We start from the raw sequence: 27,828 nt of genomic DNA on the forward strand, positions 1-27,828 counted from the left end.
CTCAGTGTTGTTTCCATTTATCACGTAGGCTAGGTTGGGGTTTTAACGTTTTGTTGTGTGCTGTTTGCATGCTAACACACAAATTGGTTTCCAGCTTTCTTTTTTGGCCAGTTGTCTGGGTATTGCTTTTCAACCTGATTTTATTGGACAAAGCCGGAGGCACAAGACAATTTAAGTTAAAAATAACTGGAGCAGACAAGGTGGGGGACTGGGGGAAATAGCAGTTTCCTTAATCTAGTCGCAACAAATAATAGTGCCATGCTTCGTCGGCGAACCATGGGGATCATTAAGTCCCAAAACCCAGAGTGCAGATCGAGTCTTCAGAAGTAGCCCTGGAGAAGGCAGAGTGACATCAGATCACAGGGTGGTGTGGCATTTCAGCCAAGGCTTTCCAGGTAAGAACTAGTCCAGTGAACTCCAGCGCCTGCGGAGCCCGGGCGAACATTGACACTACCTTTCTCCGACTACCCGGTAGTGGGGTAGATAGAGTCGAGGCCGTCCGGTGATCTCTCCTAACCTGTACTGGACTGTCCGTGGCCCAGTGACGTAACGCGGCCAACCGCACTGCTTGCTTCCTGACTCAGAAAACTGGGGAGCTAGACCTGAGCCTTTTGGGTCTAAAACTGACGGATTCCAATTGACCTTTCTCGCTCTGAGCGCCTGCAATTTCTCACCTGTCCTCGAGGGGGCGGCGCCGCTGCACCCCTTGTGCGAGGCTGCTGAGCTCTAGCCTACGTTTCCCCACACTCCTCCCTTTCTAGGCGCTCACCTGTCTGCGCCCTGGAGGCGGGGGACTGGCTAAAGGGAAACAGGGGAAGAGGGCGGAGCGGCTCTCCCTGGACGCGTCACTGGAGCACCATGGCGGAGCTGGGAGCTGGCGGAGGGAATAACACCCACGGGGGGAGCGATGGCGCTTCCTGGAGCGAAACAGGTGAGCAAGGTGACCGCCCAGGAGGGTCCCCAGCTTTTGCTGGGAGGGGGTCGGGGTCGGGGCGGTAGCGGGGGCTGGGCAGATGACCAGTGCGGGGAGTTCTATTTAGAACGTTGCAAGTGCCAACGTTCTTCCCCTCCCCCTTCTTTGGAATGTTCCCGGCAATGGGCTTCGGGGCGCGAGGAGCACGGCTTGGCTCCCCTCTCCCCTTAGCTTAGGGAGGGGGAGGCCACAAGGGGACGGGGAGGTGGTTGCGGCTGGCTCCGATATGCCGTCCTCATGCGTTGCCTTGGTTGAGGTCATCCCGCCCGCGGCCAATCGATCCTTGCCTTGTAGCCTTCTTTTTTCCTGCTAACAGGTGGAAGCTACAGAGAGCGAGAGAAGGAAATGGAGGAGTGAATGCTCTTCTCCCACCTCAGAGTATCAGGTTTAATTCAATTAAAGGAGGAAACTGTATCCCTAAAAGAAACTCCGTACAGGTGTGAATAGGGATCTCTCATGAATTGAAGGATTAAACTGCTTCTGGGAGCGTGGTGCGTCCCCAGAAGCAGGTTAAGGTACAGTCGAGTTTTGTTTCTTGAGTATTTTTTTTTTTACCCAGAAATACCCTGGATCACAGTATCTTAACCCAATGTTATCCAAGGAGACAGCTTAGGCTTACTTGGCTGGGACTTTGTCTTTCTATTCAAGGTTACAGCTGGACATTTCCTGGCATCTGAACTTGAGATGGAAAGGGATCAGGGACTAATGTAATAGAATGATGGAGCAGCTGGTTAACACTAATCTTCGGTTTGAGTGAAACCACTGGTTTCCAAACGTGTGTACAGAAATTTAGGAATTGGTTGTCCTGCATAGTATAGTAATGTTCACAGCATGGAAATTCATATTTATTGTTTATTGATCCGCTTTGGATGCTGCCAGTGGGAACTGACTTCCAAATGAGCCAAAAATGATTGAGGTTGAAACTTGTGGCCTTGCACTTGTCCTGTGTAAAGCTGGATTGCCTCTTGAAATGTGGTTTGGCTTGTCTTTAATATGTAAATCCAGATAGTAAATCATTATTTTGTTTTGGGGTGGGGAAAGAGGGATGGCTAACTTTGCTGTAGGCATCCAGATGAGTGGGTGCTGCACCTAAGTTCCCACCCTGAGGGCAGGCTAGGAATAGCCTACTCGTTTATTTAAGGTAAATAAAGTGTTATTTTTACCCTTGAGAACATATTTTTTCAAGGGATGGAGAGAATCCTATTTCATTAGGCTTATACATAGTTATTTGTGGCAGGAAATGTTGAGCACTTTTTACCATATCCATGAGAACATCTTGTTCAGAAATACATGCAGAAGAATAAATTGTGGAAGCTATTTCAGTGTCAGATACTTTCAGATAATTGGTGATCTAGTGATGAGTAATGAATATTTGGACCAATCCAGAGGAATGCCAATGAAATAGTTGGCTTTATAAAGGATGAAATGCTCTTGTTTTCTATCTCCTTCAAAAAAATTGCCTATTTCTGAAAAGATTGTGTCATACATATACATATGCTTATGTCTTTCAAGTGTATTTTTATTTTCTAAAGTTAATTTAAAACATTAAGATATTTCCCTAAATTTTTCTAGGGTAGTATTTATTCATTTTCTTTTTAGCTGAGTGCCTTTTATAAGTGTATTAGAGTAATTTGCAGATTAGATAATTTGGATTTTTTTGGTCCAGACCTGTGATTTCATTGATGTGGATAATTCCCAGCACAGCTCCCTTCGTGCAGCCAAGTCTTATAAAATTGCCTGCCACACTGAGAAATTAAGTGACTTGTCTATGATCTCAAAATCAGAATGTGTCAGATAAGATTTGAACCATAGTCTATCAGACTGCAGGGATAGCACCATATCCATTATGTCAGGCTGCCTCTCTAGGTATAATTATTGGCAATATAAATGTCTCTAAGAACTAGTATTTTGAAAGAAAGAAGGAGGGGTTTTTTTGTGTGTTTTTTTTTTACCTGACAGCCCTGTCTCAATGCACATGAAAAGTCATTGAATTTATAACAGCTCAAGGAGTTTGATCTTTTAACTTAAGTTTGGGAGGTGTAGAAGTTCACCAACACTGCTTTGAGGCATGTGACAGACATGTGAGCTCAATTTTAGCTATTAATCATCCTGGATATAATATTGCATGTTTTACACACCCAGCAGCTGCAAGTCTTCCTTCTTTTAAAGGTTCTCTCAGACTCTTTGTACTACTGCTTTTTATTCTCTGCTGTTTTATTGCTATTGAAAGGTTCCAAGTGCAACCCTAATGGCAAGATCTGGTTGAGAGATACATTTGGTTGCTTTCTTAATTATGCCTATCAAGAGCATAATCTGTCTTTAAACTTCTCTATATATCATCTACAAGGATCCTGGTCTAATTTTAAAGCAACTTATTGTATATAATCTTGAACTACTGCTTTGAAAACAAACCCAACATACTGAAAATACAACATAAAATACATACAATCATAAATTATACTGGTCTTGAATAAATCAATGGAAGAAGCTGCAGGATATATGATTGACATAATTTGGAATAAAAAGATAAATATAGTTTCTATAAAATAATTATATTATCTGTCACAAGTCATCAGTGAGAAAAGGGATAATGCAGCATTTTTAGTAAAAAGCACTTAAAAAGCCAAGGCTTACAAAAATCAAAGTGCTGCTATCTTTGTTATTGGGCATTTTTTTTTCTTCTTTTAATTCCACTGATACCAGCAGAGGCAGCATGGTGCAATCGGAATAATACCATCCTTGTTTTCAGGAAAACCTGGATGCCTCTCTCAATTCTTAGCATTATAGTGGGCTAGGCAGTTAATCTGTCTTTGCCTCAGTTTCTTCAAATAAGGTTAGCAATGCTTGCAGTACTTACAAAATTGTATGGACAAAGAGAACCTTTTGCTAATAAATGTTTGTATTTGCTAAATAAATGTTTTATTTTTAGTCCAGGATGAATAATTCCGTTTCAGGGTATCCAGTTTAAAACAAAAAAAGGTATGTGCCAAAGGACAGGGAAATGTATTAGAATAAAAACAACAGCAGCAACAACAATTACTATTAATAGTGGAATAGAATACAAATTTTAGCTATTAGTATCATTTGCGATGAGGAGGCAGACTAGCCCTTCTGTCATTCAGATATCTTTATAGGTTAAAATGAAGGCAATTAAGAATTCAGAAAACATGTCAGAATTGACTAGTTACCAAAAACACCATCTAGATTTCACCACTAGGGGATCTCATGTACTTTTCCTGTTTCTTGTCTCTGGAACTGAAAGTTTCTAGAGATTATTTACAGAAATGACTCAGCTGAAGCTGCATGTGCCAAATCTACCGAGTCAATAGAAAGGCAGTATTAAAGATATAATTTAAAGATCTAATTACCCCTGTAAGGAAACCTGATGATTTAAAAGTTGCTTCTTGATAAATTTTTGTAGCTATATTTCATCACATGAAAGAATAATAAATCAATTTTATCTATGAATACAGCTAATATTCTTTTGAAAATATTTTATCCAGAGAGTTTTGAATTAAATTTTTGAAAGCCCATTGGCTGTGGAGTCAGAGGTTGGCATTCAAACCACTCCCCAGATTTTACTACTTACTTAGCAACCTTGCCTCCATTGGGGTATCCTTCTCTCTTCTCCCCTTTCTAACTCTTCCATTATAATGTAAACTCCTTGAGGGATAAAGAGAGTCATTTTTTTTATTATTATTCTTGCATTCCAGGCGTCCCAGCACTTAAAACGGTGCCTGGCATATAGTAATTGCTTAATAAATGTCCTACTTATATATAAGGGGCATCTAGGTGGTACAGTGGATAGAACACCAGACTTGAAGTTAGGGAAGCTCCTATTCTTGAATTCAAATCTGGCCTCAGAAACTTACTAGCAATATGACCCTGGGCAAATCACTTAACCCTGTTTGCCTCAGTTTCCTTTTCTGTCAGATAATCTGGAGAAGGAAATGGCAAACCTCTTCAGTATCTTTGCCAGGAAAACGCAAATTGGAGTCATGAAGAGTCAGGCACAACTGAAAAATTACTGAGCACTCATATTCATAACAGACATGTCATAGAATAGGTTCTTATTAGTATTACAGGAGCCATATGTGTTTACTTTTGTCTTTAGGGTCGTGTGGAAATTGATGTGGAAATTACCTAAAGGGCAAAAAGAGAACATGATTTTTAGTAGCTAATAGTTCCCGAGCTCTAGAGCTGGAAGGGACCTCAGAACCCATGTAGTCAGAGGATCAAAGGTTAAAACCAGAAAGGACCTCAAAGGCTCTTTTAGCCTAACCTCTAATGTGTTACTTATTCATTAATTTTTTGGACAGATGAGTGAATTGAAGCCTAAGGCAGTAAATGTTAAAGGTGGGCTTCGAATTCAAGTCTTCTGCTGTAGGGGTCATTGCTCTATCTCTTGGACCACATTGCTTCTATAATCATATGTTATTTTATTTTATGTTAATATATTGTATTCTGCATATAATTTACATATTGTATTCCATTTAACCACCCTTTGTTAAGCACCTACTATGTGTAAAGCACTATCCTAGGTACTGGGATATAAAGGGAAAAAAATGAAACTTCCCATCATCAAGTGAAGGATACAACATGTGCATAAAGAAATACAAAATATATGTGAAATAAATATAATTTAATTTAGAAATTGGTGGGGGGGTGATATCTGAGCTGAGGCTTGAAGGAAGCCAAGGCTTCTAAGAGGTGGAGGTATGGAAGGATAGCATGGTACATATAAATCTTTTCATAAAACAAGGAGCTGGGTGGTTGCTAAACACACAGTATATGAGTGTTGGCTAGCCTCTGTATGCCATGAGGAATGAAAGATTATAAAAGAAACAAGATATGACATGAGGTGAGTTGTTCTGTTCCTTTCAAACAAAATCATTTATTAAATTTAATATCATCACTTGTGATCTCAGTAATGAAAGTGCGCATCAACATGAACTAAGTAATCTTCAAACAAAAATTCCATCTCACTTGAAAAACATGAGGCAGGCAAACAGGTAGTTATATTTCTCATGCCGTGACATGCTCTGTGCAATCAAGATGTGGGGATTTTCACAGTGTTAGAACCCAGGAGAGCAAAGCCTGCAGGATGAATGACAGACAGCTTCAAGTGAATGATACACAAATAGGAACTCGATCAGACTATTGTTCTTTTTCCAAATTAAAAAGATAAGTGAAAAAAAAATTAAAAGGAATTAAAAGGAGTCCAGATTGTTGTTTTGGTTTCCCTGCTCAAAGTATGTTATCATTAAGTTGTCTGGATAGCTCTTGTCCCCTCCAGTGGTTGACTGGACATCATGGCAAGTGGGAGGACGTATCATTAGAAGAATGCCTAAGAGCTTACCTTTGTGTACATGTGTGAAATACTAAAATACACTTAGGTTTCTGACTGTATATTTCCTAATCCTCCTCCTTACTTGAAGGGGAGAGGAACTGGACTTGTGATTTCGTTGGTATAAGGCACTCCCAGATGAGATAACTTCCTTTACCAATAAAGGTTGGTCCTTTCTCTGCAACTTAAGGTCTTAGTTGCCTGGGACACGAGAAATTAAGTAACTTGCCCAGGGTCACACAGCTGGCATACATCAGAGATGGCATAATTCTTTGGAAATGAATCTAATAACCTTTGTAATTAAAGAATAATTTAAATAATAACTTTTGTAAAGATAATCAATTCAGAAAATGTTGTTTACTCTTATGCTCTCCTAATTTGTATTAGAGATATTCATGACCATGTTTTTCCCCCCAACCTCTTGTAAAAGAGTCTTTGTGTTGTAGTGTCGAGAGAGCCAGCCTTGGGGGCAAGAAAGCTAGTTTCAAGTCCTGCCTTTTGTATGACCTGGGACAAGTCATTCAGTCTCTCTGTACCCCCACAACTCTGGAAGACTATAAAGTGAATAACAGTTGCAGATTTGTATTTGTCAAAGGAGTTTCCTCTTGGGGGTTGGGGGGGGTCCCCATGTCAATAAAATCATAGGTCCAAACAAAAAATTGTAAGCTTTCTGAGGAAAGGGACTGCCTTACTTATCTTCCTTAATCCTGCCTTTGACACACATTACCTTGTTGTGAACAAGTCAAGTAACCTCTCTGGACCTTAGTTTCCTTAATTTCTGTAAAATGAGGACATTGAGCTAGATGACCTCTGACATGCCTGCCCACTTTAAATATAATGTTTTATTTTCTTCCCTAATCACATGTAAAAAGCGATTTTTAGCATTATTTTTTTAAATTTTTGAATTCTAAATTCTCTCCCTCTCTCTCTCTCTCTCCTCTGACCCCTCATTGAGAAGGCAAGCAAAATGATCCTAATGATCGAGAGATAATAGTCCTTAACTTCTGGAGGACTTTCATTTCTAAAGGTGACTGCTCTAGTAATGGTTTTTTTTAAAGTATCAGTAAAAATTTTAAGTGAATGGGAGGTGTAAGTAAAGTGATTTTTGAAACTGAGAAAGGAGAGATTATTCCTGAAATGAAAGCATTAGAAATGAAACCTCAGGACTTTTCTCTAATGCTCTGTATTTTTCTCATCCAAGAAATCTACTATGGGTCCTACAAGTATCTGTGTGAGGAGTTATATAGCAGGTTTGCAAATCATTGCATCATGGATTTTTCTCAGTCAGTGGTTACTAATACACTCTAATACAGCTGTTATCATATGAAAATCTTAAATTGTTTTGGTGTGAAGGAGACCTTGGAAATTATTTTGGCTCTAGGCATGAGAGGATAATGACCTGGTGGTGGAATGGTAAGGAAGGGACAGATTGGGGAAAATAAGTTGAGAGGACTTTATAACTGATTGGCCACAGGGGACCTAGAAGTGGAAGGAGATGAGGACAGTTCTTGTTTTGAACTCAGGTCAATGGGATGATGATGGCATTGTTAACATAAATAGAAAATATGAAAACTGATTTGAGAGTGAGTGGTAAGTTTTAGTTTTAGATTTGCTGAGGTGCTAGAAATTTGAAACAAGTTCAGGAGACAAAACAGAGTGGGAAATAAAGAAGTGAATGAGATATTTCATAAGGAAGAGATTATATAGACAGAAGAGAAGATATTGGATATCACCAAATGCACAGGGTGGAAGGAAGAGGGGAATATGGGTGAGAAGGAAAGGAACAGTCAGAGAGACAAGAAAAGAACCAGTATAATATCTTGTAGAGGAAACAAAAAAAAAATTTCAAAAAAGAAAGGTAGCTAAAAGTTTCAAGTGTTGAAATAAGATCAGAGAAAACAAGCACTAAAAAAAGGGTCATAGAATTTATGGTTGGGAGGTCATTGGTGATATTTATTTATTCATTCATTCATTCATTCATTCATTCATCTATTTAGGGCTATTGGCGTTAAGTGACTTGCCAGGGTCACACAGCTAGTAAGTATCTGAGGCTAGGTCCTCCTGACTCTAGGATGGGTGCTCTGTCCAGGGCTTTGTTTGAAAAGGTTGAGTGTGGAGTTCAGGCAGGAGAGGAAGACAAGATATTTAATTTTTTGGAAAGGTATGTGCCCCCAAAATTCAGAATTTTGATCCCCTACTCATTGAACTACAGGAGTTTCCTATTATCTCTAGGTAATATATCAGATGTATAGGTCAAATACAAATTCCTCTGACGTTTACAACCTGGCTCCAGCCTTATGTTAGTTACATTACTCCTCTGTTTGCCTCAGTTTTCTTACTGTAAAATGAGATAATAATAGCTCCTACTTCTCAGGTGTGTTGAGAGGATCAAATGAGATAATATTGGTCAGGCATGTCCTATTCTTCATGACCCCATGTGGGGTTTTCTTGGCAGATACTGGAATGGTTTGCCATTTTCTTCTCCAGCTCATTTTACAGATGAGGAAACTGAGGCAAACAGGGTTAAGTGACTTGCCCAGGGTCACACAGCTAGTAAGTGTCTGAAGCCAGATTTGAATTCAGAAAGAGGAATCTTCCTGACTCCAAGCCTAGAACTCTATCTGCTGCACCACCTAGCAGCCCCCTAGCACATAGCTAGCTCTATATTAATATTTATTCGCTTTCCCCTTTCCTTCCCTACTCCCCTTCACATGGTCTACATGGGATTCCTCACATGTAGAATTCTATCTCGTATCTCTGCCCAGTGCCCAGAATGCCCTCCCTCCATCCCTACTCACTTTGCCTCTTAGAATGGCCAGTTTCTTTCAAAGCTCAGCTCCAGTGCCACTTTCCAAAGGCCTTTTCTGATTCCCCCCCACCATCACTGGTGTGGGCTCTCTACCCCACAAATTATCTCGAACTTATGCCTTATGTGCTTACATATGTAAAACTAATAATATGTAGGCTCCTGGAGGTCAGAGATTATTTTATTTTATTTTATTTTGTTATTTTTGTTTTTGTATGCCCAGTGCCCAGGACACAGGAGGCTCATAATAAATAAATGAATGCTTATGGGTTGATTGAAAGGAGGTAAAAAGCTTTTAGACAGATTGCTACTTAACATCTAGATTTGAAAGCCCTAGGGTTTGTGGGTTTAAGCATTCCTCTGACCCAGGCAGCCCCTGCAGGTCAGTGTTATCTCATTGACCTATTTTCATTCTTCCCTGGCTGTTCACTGTTTGTGCCATCTCAGGCTCTAACCTTGGGAAACCAGACGCAGTAGATCCTCGCCTGCCAATGGTGTTTTTATATTTGCATAATTAGAGCCTTCTAGAGAAGTCATTGCTGAATGAAAGTCTGGTAGAGAATATAGATAGTATGCTACCACCTGCAGTTAAGATAGGCCTTTATGATACCTTAAGTGCCTAGAGTTGGGCATGTAGGTAGACTTTCATTTCTAAGGGTTGCAATATACAACTGGAAACCAGATTTCCTGGACAAGAAAAGGATTAAAGGTGCTGTATGCACCTCTGGCCTTGCAAGGTTTGGCGACAAAGTGATTCTCTCCCTTTTATTGGTAATCATCCTCCTGTTTTATTCTGTGCTGTGATCACAAACATTTTGCCCCCACATCTAACATCCTGGTATTTTCAGTATCTGAAACTCTAGGCATTCTTCCCTGGTACTCATGACAATCCGGAAAGTTGTATCAGTGGAAGAGCTCTGTATCAGTGCAACTGAAATATGTATTTACTTGTATATTTTTCTGCTCTGTGACCTTTGCTTTTCTCTGGAGCCTACCATGATATCTGCCTTTTTTTTTAACTGCATTTCATGTGCATTGAGAACCATGGTATCTTTTCCGATAGGTTCATGTGTGAAAGCATTCTATAAATGTGAAGAGCTTTCTGGCCTTCCAATTCCTTCTGTCTCAGTTCTCTGACTTTGGGTCATTATTTACATCAAAGGACATGGAACACATGATTAAAGATGGTGGTACTTGATCATATGACTTGTTTCCGGGCCCAGAGTCTTAAGTCCTTGCTTACAGCAATTAAAAGCCCAAGTACTTAGTATCATTTCAATACTTACATGGAGGACTTACTTGATGGAATCCATGTGGGTACTTCCCTCCACCAATGCAAATTGAAATGCCTTCAGGCTTAATGAATATTTGTGGCACACACACACAAAAAAAATATGCTTGTTGACTAACTTGGTAATACGTCTCACTGAACTTAGGTAAACTTGAATGATAGAACTAAAGCCTACAACCACGCTCATCCTTGAGGCCTTTCAGTATTGATAGAGAACCAACTAGAGCTTGAACTTCATTGGCAAAGCTTTCAAAAACTTTTAGTGTTTAACAAAATAAACAAAAATACAACGTAGATAATATTAATTTGTGATTTTCTAAGTCAAAATGTACCCTAAGTAATATGTTTCTATTTGAGTTTGATATCACTGCTTTAAACAATTCTCAAATGATTCTAGTCTCCTCACCATCTTGATAACCCTCCCCTGGAAACTCTCCAACGTACCAGTGTTTCCTTAAAATGTGTGTCTCACTACTATGATGTGTGTTGAAGAACAGAAAGATAATTCAGTATCACAAGCCCCGTGTGGAATCCAGGAAGGAAGCCAGATGTATTGATGTAGATTTAAATTTGGAGTGCCAAATAAAAATCCTGAAGGGGGCTCCCCTCATTCTGTAAGCTCACCCCCGGTACAAGGTCTGCTCAGGTAATATTTGTGCCCATGACTGATGTTATTGATGAAACTTATTCCTACAGCTCGAACTTGGCTTTTTATTAGGAATACAACCCATCCTGCTGGTTCTTGGAAGCTCCTAACCTCATCATTCAGTATGCTGGAGAGACTGACTTGGACCTTGTTGTAACATTCCTAGGTACCAGGTGTTTGTTGACATCCACTGGGGCTACCTCTTAATTAGCTGGGTGACAGCCTTGCCTGGCAGCCCTGCTAATTCATCTCAGTATGGGTCATCTGTCTGGCATTGGGCTATTACTGGGTTACAATGACTATGCCAAATCAGATGTAAAATTAGACACCTCCCCTATTCAGTGGCTTTTCAATGATGATGTCCAGTTGGGCAGAGTTCACTGCGTACTATTCTTCGTGAGATGTTTTAGATTATTCCTTTCATCTTACATGCCTGAGGTCCATTTCATTTCTAGTATTCTTCACTATATATCTGTTCTGGATGGAACATATTTCTAGCTAAGCGGGTAACTTAGCCCCTGTTTGCCTCTGTTTTCTCATCTGTAAAATGGGGTTAATAATAGCACCTGCCTCTCAGAGTTTTTGTGAGGATCAAATGATCTAATACTTGTAAAAGAGCCTGGTACTTAGTATGTGCTGTACAGATGCTGGCTATTATCATTATTATTATTGAAAATCTTACCCAAACTAATTATTTTTTGGAGAGAGGTCTTTTTCAAAATTCTGATGAATTTACTCAAATTGTTTCTTATTTTCACATAAGAATGTTTTAGGGAAAAATATAGACATACTTACAGACAGTGGTAGATAAATATTATCTACTGATTCCCTGTTATCATTACCCTTTCTAACTACAGTATCCATGGAGACTCGGCTCTGATGCCCCATGGGCCCTGCCTCAAATTAAATGGAAGGTAACCTCAACTTCCTCATCTGAAAACTGATGATAATAACACTCATACATCCTATCTTACAGAATTATCACAGTGATCAAATGAGATAATATGTATAAAGTACTTTATAAGCCATCAATTGCTGTATAAATATAGTTATGTTTCATTCTTATCTCATTCTTCTCATATTTTCCAGTGGAGTTCACATAGAAACAGTCCTGGGACAAATTGTATCTTGCTACTATTCTTTTGTATTTGGTGTTCATTGGACTATTGCACTGTTTGCTAAAGTTACTATTAACATTTTCAGCCAGGCAGTGCTTGTGCTATGTGGAAATCTAGAAATTATTAGCTTCAAACTTTTTGCTCAGATCCCTACAGCCTACCTGCAGATTAGAATGAATAAAAATGGGACTAGCAAGCATTAATTAAGTCACATAGGCTACCTGTGGACCACACACAGAAAACTTTCCAAAGATACTCCTCAAAGTTTACCTTCATGTATTCTTTCTGTGCTTTTACGTACAGAGCTCATGATTAGTATATGCAAAAAAAAAATCACAATATCATTTACAGCTTTTGTCTAAAAACCTATTACAAACCATGGATTGGGAAATGGCTAAAACAATTGTAGTACATTTGAAGAATCTAGAGAACCATAGAAAGATTTATGTTAACAGATGCAGAGTGAAGTTAATCCAGGAAAACAATGTACACAATAACTACAACAGTATAAATGGAAAGAACAGAAAGATTAAACTGAACATTAGGTAATTATAATGACTGAGCTTGGCACTGCAGGAGAGATGAGAAAATGCTCCTCCCTCTCTTCTTCAAAGAGATGGGAGACAATGGGTGTGGAACATTACAATACCATTTTGATGTGTTGGCTTTTTTTTTGATGAATTTCCTTTTTTACTTCTTTGTTTTTAATTCTTTGTTACAAAGCCTTTGTATACTCATCATGTGCTTTGGGTAGGGGCATAGGAAGGGACATAAATAAAGGACATAAAGGTGATTTTTAAAAAGCACATCAATCAGATTTTTTAAAAAAACTTTTAGATGAAGAAATTGAGAATTCTGTGAGAAACTCAATTAAATTCTTCAAATTGAATCAAAATATACTTTCATACTTGGTGACTTCAGTGGGCATAGGGGTAAATAGAAGAGGAAGATGAAAGATGTTGGGAAATGTGGTCCAAAAGAAACAAAAGAGGCCAAAGGTTTGTAGCCTAGAAGACTCATACCTATATATCATGAATATACATTTTCTTCAAGAAGAAAGCTGGGTGGTGCTGGACATGACCTACAACAAATAACGTCACAAAATAAGTGAAGCTGTCTTAACAGACAAGAAATGACTAGTCCAGATGTTGGGGTGACTTCTGAATCAACTGTTTATGTATTGTCAGACCATCAACTTGTTAGAGCAAAGAAATTAACACAAAATTAGAGGAAAAGAAGATTTGACATACAATAGAAGAGCCCTACCCTGACCTGGTCAAACTGCTTATGCTGAAAAATGAAGGCTGGAGGACCAGGGGTGCAGTGGGTGGGAGAGATGATAGACAGTCAGCCTGTGTGCTGTACTTTACAACTTGGTGTGGTGGGAAAAGCAAAGGATTTGGATCTCAGTTCAGATTCCTGCTTTGTCATACTCAGCTGCTCACTCTGACTCACCCCACATAGACAGTCAATCAGTTGCCAGATCCTGTGGTTTCTGCCTCCATAACAACACTCTCTTCTGTCTCCGTTCCATTCACACAGTCACCATACCATACTTCAAGTTCTCAGTACTTGTAGCCTGAACTATTACAATAACCTCCTAATTAGTTTCCCTGGCTTTAACTCTCCCCCCACTCCACTCCATCCTACACGTAGTTACCAAAGTGATTTTCCTAATGTACGGTGTCAGGTTACTACTCAATAAATGGGGCTTTATTACCTCTAGGATCAAATAAAAATGCTTCTTCTTGGAATTTAAAGCTCTTTATAACCTAGGCCTCTCCTAAATAGACTTGGTCAAACTGGCTTCTTCTGCCCCCTTCTGCTTCAGTGCTTTTGCATTGGCTATCCCACGTGTCTGGAATGAACTTCTCACTCTGTCCCTTGGGATCCCTGCTTTCCTTCAAGACTCAGCTCGAGTGACAACTTCCACATGAGGCCTTTCCTGGCCCTACTGCCTTCCCCAGCCTACTAGTGCCTTCCCCCAAAGCTTACCTCCTATTTGTTTTGAATGTGTTTCATGTATGAATATATAGGTATATGGAATCTCCCACATTGGAATGCAAGTCTTCGAGGGCAGTTATTGCTTTGAATTTTTTTTCTTTGTATCTCCAGTCCCTGTCACAGTTCTTTGTTACATAGGTGCTTAATCAATGTTTATTGATTAATTTATTATGTATGTGCCCTTGAGAAAGTAATTTAATTTGCTGCACTTTGGTCTTCTGATTGGTAAAATGAAATGGTTGGATTCTGTGGTCCCTCCCAGCTCCAAAACTATAATTTTATTATCCTATTTTACCCTTGTAATGCTGTAGGGTATTTTTTTTTAAATGCTAAAGTAACAAGCCTTTATATTATGAGTATGTGTTGACCTTATACAAGGCAAGATGCTTAACTAGAAACATCCCAAGGTGGAGATGGAGGGGAGGAAGGGAAAGTGGAACAGATATGTGCTTGGTATTACAGTCACCCAGAATGGATAAGTTACAACTAGATCTCTAAAGTGGAGAGTATATGGGACCCTATAGTGTCCCAGTCTTGAGCAATAATCTTCAGGCCCAGCAGGAAGAAAAAGAGCATCAGTGACTCAAGTAAGACTTATCCTCCTGTCCTGGGACCCAGGTTATGATAGGCCTCCTTCACTTTTCTAGTTCCTAAATATATGACACCTAGGCTGCCCCACATAATAGGGTGTGCCTATACATGTGATGTTAGGGCACCTAAAGGATAATGACCATCACCAACCCACTACTCCCTTACCCTCCTTTAGCCCCTTGGGTGAACCTCTTTCAAGCCTCTATCAGAGAGGCAAGAGTAGCCCAGGAGGACAAATCTTGAATGGGTTGAAATCCACATAATTGAAGTACCCATGTTGGTAAGATTCCTAATACATTACAGTAGGGCTCTGTAACCTGTGGGTAGCTAGCTAACTATACTTCAGTATAATTTATTTCCTTTGTAATCTTATGTACTTTATTTTATGCATTTAAAAACATTATTCAGAAAAGAGGGTCATAGGTTTCACCATACTGCCATAAAGGTCCAAGATACACACACACACACACACACACACACACACACACACACACAGAGAAAGACAGAGAGAGAGAGAGAGAGAGAGAGAGAGAGAGAGAGAGAGTTAGGAATTCCTGCATTGACGTATCAATGTATATTTCTTTATTTAAAAAAAACCTTAAATTTTTATTTAAAAATTCCTCACCCATTGAGAAGGCAAGATACTCATTATACATATGAAGTTGTGTAAAACATTTCTACATTAGCCATATTGAGAAAAAAAGTAAGAAGAATTTTAAAAGTGAAAAAATATGCTTCAATCTACATTCAGAGTTCATCAGTTCTCTCTCTGGGGGTGTATAGCATTTTTTATCCTTAGTTCTTTAAAATGATTGTGGATAACATTGTATTGATCAGAGTAGCCAACTCTTTCACAGTTATTTATTGTTATAGTATTGCCATTACTGCAGACAGTGTTCTCCTGGTTCTGCTCACTTCACTTTGCATCAGTTCATGTAAGTCATCCCAGGGTTTTCTGAAACCACTCCCCTCATCATTTCTTATAAGACAATAGTATTCTATCATAACCACATAGCATGATTTGTTCATCCATTCCCCAATTAATGGGCATCCCCTCCATTTCCAATTCTTTGCCACCACGAAAAGAGCTACTATAAATATTTTTGTACATGTGGGTCCTTTTCCATTTCCTTTAATCTTTTTAAGGTACAGACCTAGTAATGGTATTGCTGGATCAAAGGATATACTCTGTTTCTTTACGTGCTATTTCAGTTGATCAGTCTGTTTTAAGCTGAAATGTTGTGAGGGTGGGATAACTGTTGTACCTTTAACACAACCAGAGGTAACTAAGAATATCTGCAAATGTCTGAAACAAGAACATTGGTGAGGAGAGAAAGGTTGAGGGTGGGCTACCGTGGAACAAAAAAAAAAACAGTTCATGCAGTCATGCAGTCTAAACTTCTCCCTCACTCCCCACTTATGTGGAATGTGTTGGAACCTAGGGAGTTGCAGGTAGAAGACAATGAGGTGAGGCATGGGCACAGTGTTGGCTATGGGGAGGAAACTTAGACCCCATCACCCCTCCTCCATGTCTGCTCCCTGAGGCAAACCCCCTGATGTTATAGTGGCTCTGAGAGGGTCTGTAGTTCTCCTTCCCTGGAGGAAGATCAGCTTCTCCTCATCTCTAAAGCCATCTAGATTACATTTAAGTCTGTTGTAACACTTGGTAGGAAGGGCAAATAGGGTTTACTGATGGGATCAAATCCTGGGGAGGAAAACATTCTCCTTTGCTTTTTTTCCCTAAGGCTTCTGTGGAACTAAGCCTATGGGAATCTGTTTTTTCTCAAAATTAAAAGAAATTAGATTGCCTGACTTTTCATCCTAAATACTAGGCTATTCTTATGCATTGCAGATGTTTATAACTTCATCACTGTAAAATAGTAACACACTCTTGGGCTCTGAGACCTGAAGCAGCCAAATTTCTCCTTTAAGCAAATATTTATCTGTAATCATAGACACCCAATAATGAGAGAATTAAGAGACAATCAAAAAACTGATTAAGGCTTAATTATCATTGCTATTTGTTACCATCAGATGAACCAAGGTACTTGGCATCCTGTAAACATATCAGAAACATTTCTTCAAATAGTGACTAAAATGTTGGTCAATTCTGATAGAGTGCCAGGAAAACTAATTTGAGTGTTTGATTTCTGCTGGTTTATCTCTGTAAAAATTCATTTATGCTTTCAAAAATTTGCTACCATGCTTGTCTGAACTTAAATTAGCTGAAATTATAAATTGAGTACTTGTCTAAGAGCCCCATATTGCTTATTTAAATTTTTAAGGCACTTTAAAAAATTCTATATTGCCACAACAATCTGTCACAAATTCATTCTGTGACTTTAGGGTTTTTGTTTTGGGGTTGTTTTTTTTTTCATTTTTGAGCCTCAGTTTTGGTTTTTTTTGGTTTTTGGTTTTTTTTAACCTGGAGAGTGGGCAAGTACTAACTAGTAAGAATCCAGGAATATAAAATATTTTTAATTTCTTGGATGAAGACATACAGAAATATCAATTACCAGCAATTATTTTTTGCTTAATCTCCATAAATCCTATGATGCCTTTCTAGGAAATGATATCATGTTATGAACTCTTACTTTAGTTATTTTTTTAAAAAAGAGATACAGCCTAGTATAGAAACTAGAAAGCCAGCCACTGAGACAGGAATAGCTGGTTACAAGTCTTAACTCTCATATATGATAGTTCTAGGGTCCTGGATGAGTAACAGTCTCTCAGCACCTCCAGACAACTCTCTAAGACTCTAAATTGCAAAAAAGTATTAGTAAGAGTTTCCTCACCAAGAATTTTATTAAACCAATAGAATCAAAGATCTAGACCCTTCCACACACTCCAATTTTTTTTAAAGATAAATGACCTTTTTTAAAAAAAATTAATAACTTAAGAAATTATGTTAGGAAAAATTAACCATTCGTCACTTCTTTTGGGAGGAGGTAGTCTTGGACCCTCTGGTGACACAACAACCTCAAGTCATGTTCATGAAAAGATGTCAATACAAGTAATTTGGTTTTCAGTGGTTTCAGTTGTGTCCAACTCTTTGTGATTCCATTTGGGGTTTTCTTGGCAAAGATACTGGAGAACTTTGCCATTTCCTTCTCCAGATCATTTGACAGATGAGAAAACTGAGGCAAACAGGGTGATGTGACTTGCCCAGGGTCATACAGCTAGTGAATGTCAAATTTGAACTCAGGAAGTCTTCCTGACTCCAGGCCTGGCACTCTATCCAATGCACCACCAAGCTTCCCCAATACAAGTTATGTCTTGGAATAATACAAGTATCCTATCGTGAAACTTTTCCAGCAGAGTCCCAAAGTCAGGTTTCAAACAAGAAGAAACCTGAGAAGTAAGTTATTTCAAGATATCCTTCTATATTGGAAAGTAGACATCCATCTCTCAAGTTTTCTTTACAGACATTAGTATAGGTGGTATAGTACAGTATAGGTATATATAGTATAGTATAGTATGGTATAGTATAGTATAATATAATGTAGTAAAGTGTAGTATAGTATAGGTAAGGAGAGGTGGCAAGGAAAGGATGGGGTTAAGTAGACGTTGGGCCAACTGTTACATAGTGAGAGAGATGATGGAAGGTTAGTAGCATGGAGTGGGTGTAAAGTTGGTGTCATTCTGAGAGCAAACCAAGGAGGAATATTTCTCCCACGGGAGAATAAGGGCATACACTATTGGCTGGGAAGAGCCTTTGTTGTACAGTCTCATGTGATATTATTGAAACCCTGCTCTAGTAGGCTGTTTTGACAGCTCTCCCATACATTCCTTGGTCTGACTGAATCTGGATCTGCCAATTCCAAGGATATAGTGCGAGGGCTAGGCTGTTTCCTGAAGCTTCTTTTGCATCAGTCAACAATATTTATTGGATTGTCATTATCAGCAGAGCTATAGGAAGTTACAAGGCAAGTAAAAGAAAAATGCTCCCTATTCTTAAGGAGTTTATGTTCTAATGGGGACAATAAGGATAATAAAAGAATGTGTAGGAAAACAAGCAAAATAAATTTAGAACACACAATTATAGCTAAGGGGTGGTTAAAATAGCATTATTGACTATATTTAGGATAAAGGAAAGTATCATAAAGGACAGGAATCTCAAACAGTATTTTGAAAAGAGAAATATGTACTGGTAGTTAGCTAGAAGAGACAAAGGGCTTTAGAGATTAAGGACATATGAAAGAAGAGGCTATCTGCAGCCAGAGAAAGAACTGATAAATAGAAGTATGTATAGAATGACTTTACACAGACACACACACACACACATATTTGTGTCTAATGGCAGCCACCTCTGGGGGGAGGGAAGGGAAAAAAAGAAGGAAAAAAAGAAATTTATATGACAACTTTATTATATATTTAGATGGAATAACAAGTTGTACATAATAAATTTGCAGTTTCATGTGCAATCATTTTTATTATATTGTTATGGGAATGCTTGCTTTTCCCCTTAAATTAAAAATAAAAAAATTTTTTAAACCATTTATTTAAAAATTGTTTTCCTCTATAGAAGATTTTCATGGAATGCTTATATAGTGTGCCAGTTATTTGGATTATTTACTAAAGTCTATGGCATTTATAAATAAATGAAGATTAATCAAGATTTTCCTCTGACAACTTTGGGAAAAAAAGAGATGAGATAGGGTCAGTATGGAGAACAGCATCTATTCCCCTTAAGAGAACAGAATCTACTCCCTGCTCATGCTATCTCAGTTTTTATGTCTAGAAAGTAGAAATAACCTAGACTCAAATGCCTAGCCTTATACTTTTGAGTTATATGACTTAGGTGTTATTCAGAGCCATAAGTAGGGCAGGAGGATCACCTTAGGAAATTTGAAGGGCATCAATAATATTTCCCCCCGGAGGCAATTTCTTCCCCTGCTTATCCTGCCTTCTGATGGCAACAGCAGCCTTTTCCTAGGTATCATTAACCTCTCTACAGCAACATAGAAACCTCTTGATGTCCAAGGGCAGGCTTCATTTCTGTGGTGGACACATCTCGAGTCAGCCCAACAGTCTTCCTTCATCCCCTTCAACTGCTAGCCCCAAGTAGGGAAACTTCTAGTTATAGCTCTGGTGCTGTAGAAATGTCAGCTACCATTACTATATTCTTTTATTATGCTTTTGCTTGAAGCTTTTCAAGGAGTACAAATTAGCCTATGACCTATCTCAGATTGCATATGGTAATTTTTGTTTTATAACTCACACACATCATGAAATATTGTATATTCTAGGTATCTGTACTTGTTTCATCCCTCTATTAGACTGTAGTCATGTTGAGGACAGGCATTTGCATATTTAGACTTTGTATCTCCCCGAAGGTCTAGCACAGTACATGTGTAATACATGTCAATTGATTTAATTAATATAATTTTATTCCTCAGCTAAATCTGGGGCAGGCTTACTGCTTAAATCTGGTGTGCTTTAAGGAGGCCTCCATATTCTCATCTCCCAATTTTCCGTTACCAGTCTGCCCAAGATTCCTACCGCTAGAAAGTTATGTCATTACTTAAAGCACACGTGAAAGGGGATAACATCAAACTTAAGAACTTAGCATGAATTGTTTCATCAGGTATCAGTAAGTGAATGCATTGCAAGGCTCTCATCGGATTAGATAGGAAGCACATGAGTTTTGGGTGGCAGGTGAAAGCTTGCTTGTTCTGCCTGCTGCCTGGGGAGGGCACTGCCCCAGGCACCAAGTGCCTGGAATAGGGGAGGAGAGGACACAGAGAAGGAAGGTCTTTGAGTACCATAAACAGACTTTATTTGCTTTAGGCTTTTGTTAAGGGATGATCCTGGCAAATTTCTCCATTACTGATTTTTTTTTTTTACTTTTTTGGTGAGGCAATTGGGGTTAAGTGACTTGCCCAGGGTCACACAGCTAGTAAGGGTCTGAGGTCACATTTGAACTCAGGTCCTCCTGACTTCAGGGCCAGTGCTCTATCCACTGCACCACCTAGCTGCCCCACCATTATTGATTTTTCCAAACTTAATATATATGCTTTGCATTGAGGTTTTTTCTGATGGAGGGGTAGAGGAGGGGGGTGTTTCTATACTGAATGAGGCATGAGAATTTCAGCGTTTGAGGGAACCATAGAGTCCATTCAGTCTAGCCTATACTTGAAGAATACCCCATATGTAACATATATGCCCTTGTGACTCTTGGGGCACTACAATGTAAGAAGTTGGAAGACTCCTATGGCCTTCTTTCCTTGAGCACTGGATAATAATATATCATTGTATTGATTTTTTAGGGAGGGATGTAATACTTGAGATGCCTATTGGTAGCATTCTCCTTGAGCCATTAGCCCAGTATCCACCTGAGTTCCTCTTTGGAACATGCAATCTATTAGACAATTTTACTTAATGCTGGAAGGATTGGAGGGTAGGATACATATTTTGGATATTTGTTTAAAAATATCTACAATGTCAAAATAAAATGTTTGAAGAAAAAAATATAAGGTTTATTACATAAATCAATAGCATAATTGGACTGTTAGCACTGTCTTAAATATGTTGCTGGCAATTACTCCTCTGGAGTTATAATTACTGGCAGATATCCTCTGGCTGACTGCTAGTATGCACTTCTCTATTCCACTACAGTTAGTTTCTCCTATTAAAAGTCCTCAAAGGAGAACAATGCTTTAAAAAGCAGAATTGGCCAGATGGAAAAGGAAGTCCAAAAGCTCACTGAAGAAAATATTCTTTAAAAATTAGAATGGAGCAAATGGAAGCTAGTAACTTTATGAGAAATCAAGGCATTGTAAAATAAAACTAAAAGAATGAAAAAATAGAAGACAAAGTGAAATACCTCATTGGAAAAACAACTGACCTGGAAAATATATCCAGAAGAGATAATTTTAAAATTATTGGACTATCTGAAAGCCATGATCAAAAAAAGAGGCTAGACATCATCTTTCAAGAAATTATCAAGGAAAACTGCCCTGATATTCTAGAACCAGAGGGCAAAATAGAAATGGAAAGAATCCACTGATCACCTCCTGAAAGAGATCTCCAAAGGAAAACTCCTAGGAATATTATAGACAAATTCCAGAGTTCCCAGGTCAAGGAGAAAATATTGCAAGCAGCCAGAAAGAAACAATTCAAGTATTAGGATAACATAAGATTTACCAGCTTCTACATTAAGGGACAAGAGGGCTTGGAATATAATATTCCAGAGGTCAAAGAAGACAGGATTACAATCAAGAATCACCTATACTCAGCTTCCCAAATGGCTCCAGTGGCCTCTCTGGCCACCAGGAAGGGTTCACCTGGCAAAGATGTACTACTTCTCCACTCAGTGCAGTGGGGTTGGTACTCAGCAGTGACTTTAGATAGGAATTGCCATGGAATGTTACTTAGCATATTAAAAAATGTGAAATCTGTAGCTCTAGGACCACTACACTACATTTGGACTCTCTTCTCTGTGGTCACAGTGGTCTCCATTACTTAAAGATTTCCAATGAGGGTGAGTCCACTGCCTCCCAAGGGAGTTCACCCTACTTTGGAAAGCTCTCATTGTTGAGAAGTTTTTGCTGACATCAGGTTTAAATCTGCTACTTTGCAACTTCCATTCATTACTGCTGCTTGTGGCCTCTGGGGCCAAGCTGAACAGCCAATCCCTCTTCATATGACTGCCCTTCCAATACTTGAAGATAGTCATCATATTCTCCCCAAGTCTTCTTTTCACCAGGCGATTCTGTGGTGAATGTGAGAGAGCTACTGTGAAATAAATGTAAAGAACACGGATCATGGAATCAGAAGACCTTGGTATGAATTCCATCTCTGCCTCTTACTGACTTGTAACCTTGGACCTCCCTAGGATACTGAATCACAACTGGATTCAAATTCTGCCTATGATGTGTAGTAGCTATATGACCCTGGAAAAGTCACCTAACCTCTCAAGGCCTCCCAGGAAATTCTATAAATTATAGAAGGTATGCAGTCTGCCTTGATAGAAGGAATTTCCTTACTTAGAGTTCCCTATACCAAAGAAATCATGTCTAGACAAAAAAAAAAGAGAGAGAGAATAATACTACCTACCTCACAAAGTTGTAAACCTTAAAGTGCTGTGTAAGTGAGTTGGTATGTATTTTATTGCATGAGTCAAACAAAATCACTTTTTCCAATTGGTTGTTGTGACTGAAACCTCGTATATGGAGATTGAGTGGCTTTTTAGTTGGAAGAGGGCAGCTAGGTAGAAAAGTGGATAGAGTGCTGGGCTCTAGAGTCACGAGGTCCTAAGTTCAAATTCAGCCTCAGACATTTATAGCTGTGTGACTCTGGGCAAGTCCCTTAACCCTGTTTGCCTCAGTTCCTCATCTGTAAAATGCACTGGAAAAGAAAATGGCAAACCACTCCAGTGTCTTTGCCAAGAAAACCCTAGATGGGGTCATGGAGAGTCAGACACGACTCAACGACCACAACAAAATACTTGGAAGGTCTCTATGTACTAGGTGAAGAGCTTCTCAAAATATATATCCAGTGTATCTCTAAAGGGAAGCCTTTTATATTTATATCTCCAGTAACTTTCCTTACGCATCACTACCATGGTTCAGTAGGCAAAATTACCTCTTTTAGCAGGATTCCAAAATCACAGTGAATCTATTTTTATCAGATTTTGCACTGACAAAAATAAATTGCCATTTAGATGTGGGCAGTTGCGGGATATAATTCCCAAGTTCACAAATTATATCCTGCAACTGAATTAAATAAATGTGGTTGAACATCTTCATCTGTGGACATTGGAAGGATTTTGTCTTATCTGAATCCAAAAAAATTAATATCTCTGATAGAACCCTTGAAAAGAATGTTGCTCTATTTTGTACCCCCTAATAATTACTTTAGTCAACAGAAATATCGTGAGAAGTTCCTTTTCTGTTAGAAAAGAGTCCCAGCTTGTTGAAAAAGGCATTTGCATCCCCTTCTTTCTGACTTTCTGTATGGTTTCATAGATTATCACTGTACTTGGTAATCTTCAGTGGTTTCCCATTGCCTACAGAATAAAGTCCAAATTTTTTATCCTAGCATTCAAAGCTCACCATTTTAGGATGACTACATTTATAACATACATACCTTACTTATTTGTAAGTTTTCCCAGATATTAAAAACAACATCAAAATTTAAATATGTATGTTTTTCTTTCTAAATCCCACTTTCAGTCTTAGAACAGAAGTATGAGGGTGATCTGTCACTTAATTTTAGTGGTTAGTATTGGGGCACAAGCAATTAAAAAAAGTTTGTTTTTAATGATCTAGAGCTGTAAATGGCATTTTTATTTCCTTTCAGAAGGAAACTCTTACTCCTTTTTCATTTACAATCCAATGTAAATTTAAAATGTTAGCTACCCCCAATCCCCCCACACACACACACACACACACACACACACACACACACACACACACACACTTAATGGCTGACAGTCCATAATGTATGCTTTAGTTAACCTTTGCAGAGTCCTTGTTGACCTTATCACTCCCTAGCAGAGGGTACAGTGCAGTCTGCTACAAAGCATTCCTGCGTTCAGAATTTGTTCGTGTGTTTTTATAGCAAAAACTGAGTATCTGAATTTGCCTAGGCCTTTGTCTTAAAGAGAATATTTCTTTCATCATGAAGACTTACTCTCATGACATATCAGTGCTCCTAGGTTAGACAAGCCTGAGATAATGGATTTACTGAAAAACTTAGTCAATTGCTAGGAATGCTACTGAATTATTAAGAATTAATATTTTATTCCTATATTGCACATCCCAGGAGGAACTTATAGCAATTATTGCTGCATTTACATTTTTTTAATCTTGAAAATGTGATTTAAACAAAATTTGTAGGCTGACCCACAGAGTAGTGGGTAGTGTGGTCCCATATGGACTATTATGTATGTGGACCTGGCCTCCAGCTTAGAATCTTACAGTATTCTGAACCTGTAATCACCTTACCATTTGAAGGAAATGGATTCAGAAGATTTTCAAAGTAATGTATAATCAATATTCTACTGGCTACTTCAAAGCATTCACTTTAGTACACATAAGCATTTCCTCTAACCTGAGAAAAGGAAGGGTGGCTTTAGACGATATCTTCCTATTTTCTTATGAGGGAGACAACATGGTCGTGCTTCCTTGAAGCCATCATCCAGGGCAGTCGTCCCCATGGAGAAGGAGCCAGTCATCACCACCAGTTGCTGACCAATTGTCATTCACAGAGCAGGTAGGCCAGCCTAGCTGAAGCAACAGGGCACCTTGAGGGGAGGCAGGAGGTAGCATATTCCAGGGAAGTCAAACTACCATCACTATCACCTTGACCATTATCAGTCCTTGGACTGTGATGGAGGTAGTTGAGGTCCTTGAATCCAAGAGCCCTGGGAATAGCAATTACTTCCTCCCCCCAAATCGCCAGCTGTGCTTTCAGCCCAGTCTTTCTGGCCATCATTCAGGAGACAAATTGTGGAGAGGGAAGCCACCTTCTTCATCACCACTGGCAACAATTGCCATCTATAGGTAGATAAACACAGGAGCTCTGCAAATGGCAGCACTCCTAACCTTCAGTCCTTCCAACCTAGCCTTCACAGCCATCCTCTGGGGATGTGGCTCCTATGGAGAGACGGCCAGCCATGAACACCAGCTGTCAACCATTTGCCACTCAGGGCATATGCAGCTAGGCACCCTTGCATACACTAGGCAGGTAAGACAACTACTACCGTCTTGGCAACTATCTCCCATCAGACCCAAGTCCTTGAATCCAAGGGCCCTGAGAATTAGTGGCACTTCTAGCCCCGTGTCTACAACCATCATCTCTGTTATGTGGAAAGCAATCCCTACATGAATACCGACTGTCAACTGCTCCTGCGGGTACTAGAGTCCCAGCTACTGAAGACCCAGAAGAGAAATTCTTGTCACCAAAGTCCTTGGCATTGTCAAATCATTAAGTCATTCACTATCCCAAATTGCTATGACTTTTATCAATGGAAATGACAAAAGATGAAGTTCTGCCGTCTGCTGATGTTGCACCCCCTGCATGGGACGTTTCCATCTGACTTGTAGCTGAAACCTTCTGTGTGTGTTGTTCCCTCCCATTAGAATGTGAGCTCCCTGAGAGCAGGCGTTATCTTTTCTATTTGTATCCCCAGCATCTGGCACACAGTAAGTGCTTAATAAATGCCTTCATTCATGTTTCCGTATTCTTCCATTCAGCAAGCATCTATCTAGCACCTATTATTGTGCCGGGCATTGGGAATACCAAGATAAAAACAAAATCTCTGATGTCCTCTCCTCAAATGTACAAACAGAAATACCATATGAAATACATAGTAAATACAAAATAAATAATAATTAACAAAGTAAATGCAAGATAATTTGAGGGAAGCAATTGGGAGGGTCAGGAAAGGTGGGAGTGACACTTGAGATGAACTGTGAAGGAAGTTTGGATATCTAAGAAGTGATGTAAGTAGGGAGGGCACACCAGGCGGGGGAGACAGTCTATACAAAGGAATGGAGGTGAGAGATGGAAGTTTGTGTGCAGGAAATGATAAATAGGCCACTTTGACCAGAACACAGAGTTCATAAAGAATCATGTGTATCAGCCTGGAAAGGTAGTTTGAAGCCAGATTTGAAAGGCCTTAAATGCTAAACAAGGGAGTTTGTATTTAATCCTAGAGGCCATGGGGAATAATTGGATCTTTTGGAGCAGGGGAGTGACATGGTCAGATTTATTTGTACTTCAGAGCTATCTACCTGTAGGGGGGATGGATTGAAAAAAAAAAAAAGGAGAGATTGAAGGGGCCGCTAGCTGGCGCAGTGGATAGAGAGCACTGGCCCTGGAGGCAAGAAGACCTGAGTTTAGATCTGTTCTTAAACACTTACTGTGTGACCCTGAGCAAGTCATTTAACCCCAGTTGCCTCCACCAAAGAAAGAAACAAAGAAAGAAAGAGGGAAAAAAGGAGAGATTGGAGGAAGGGAGAGCAATTACAAGAGTATTATACTAATACAGACAAGAGGTGATAAGAACATCAATAAGAGTGGGGGCTGTGTAAGCGGAGGTAAGAGGAAAGAATGAGAGGTGTGGAGGGAGAATTAACAAGATCTGGCAAATGAGGTAGGTGTGAGGTGAAGATGAGAGAAGAGTCTAAGTTGACTCCTAGTTTGAAAACCCGGTGACTGGAAGAATGGTGATGCCCTCAACAGAAATAGGTAATTAGAAAGGGGAAGGATTCTGTTTTGGACTTGTTGAGCTCGAGACGCCTATGGAAAAAGCAGTTGGAAATGTTCAGGAAGCAGAAAATTTTGTGGAAGTGAACCTTAAGAGAGAAAGGGTGGGGTTGGATATGTAGATCTGGGACTCAGTTACAGAGAGATGATAATTAAATCTGTGAGAGTTGATGAGATGATTGTGAGAGAGTATAGAGGAGGAAGAGAATTGGGCCCATGCCAGAGCCTTGGGAGAAGCACACGCAGAGAGTACGGATAGGATGGACACCGGCAATGATCTAGCAGAGGCAATTTAGGAATTATCAGACAAGTAAGAAGAGAAAAAGGCAAAGTGAAATCATAAAAATTCAGAGAAGAGAGAGTATCCAGAAGGCAAGGGCAGTCAAGTATAATCAAGCCATCAACATGCATTTATTAAACCTCACTGTGTGCTAGTCACTGGGGAATACAAAGATAGTCCTTGCCCTGAAGGAGTTTACAATCTATCAAAGAAAATGGAATGAAGTTTGGAAACACATTCAGACTTGAAGATAAGGCATACAATTTGTTCTGTTTTGTTAAAAATGTATATGAAATAGATTTGGTCATTGGTTACTAAGCAACCATACCATACACATAATAGTTGACAACTACATCAACATTCATACCTTTCTATTTTATTACTGACTCGTTTTCTTATTCATTCCCTATGAAGGTCCTAAGACAATCAGAGTATGTTCTGTTACTTCCTTATAAATTAATAGAAATTCACAATCTCTTCTTAATCGATTAGCTCAGGGCCAGCTATCAGTTTTAAAATTAACCAGAGAAATCTCTTTTCTTATTGGCTTTTGATC

At 39.2% G+C, this 27,828-nt stretch overlaps 1 protein-coding gene across 1 annotated transcript in view; it reads left to right on the forward strand.

The window, feature by feature from the left end:
• Positions 1–744: 744 nt before the first annotated feature.
• MAP7 (microtubule associated protein 7) overlaps positions 745–27,828 on the forward strand; it is a 235,021-nt gene continuing 207,937 nt past the window's right edge. The window contains exon 1 of the mRNA XM_020987148.2: positions 745–931. Within this exon, the coding sequence (XP_020842807.1) occupies positions 859–931 (73 nt within the window). The 5' untranslated portion in view covers positions 745–858. The remainder of the gene's footprint in view (positions 932–27,828) is intronic.

The sequence above is a fragment of the Phascolarctos cinereus genome, unplaced genomic scaffold (assembly GCF_003287225.1).
Source record: "Phascolarctos cinereus isolate Bilbo 61053 unplaced genomic scaffold, phaCin_HiC Scaffold_5;HRSCAF=322, whole genome shotgun sequence".
NCBI classification, from domain to species: Eukaryota; Metazoa; Chordata; class Mammalia; order Diprotodontia; family Phascolarctidae; genus Phascolarctos; species Phascolarctos cinereus.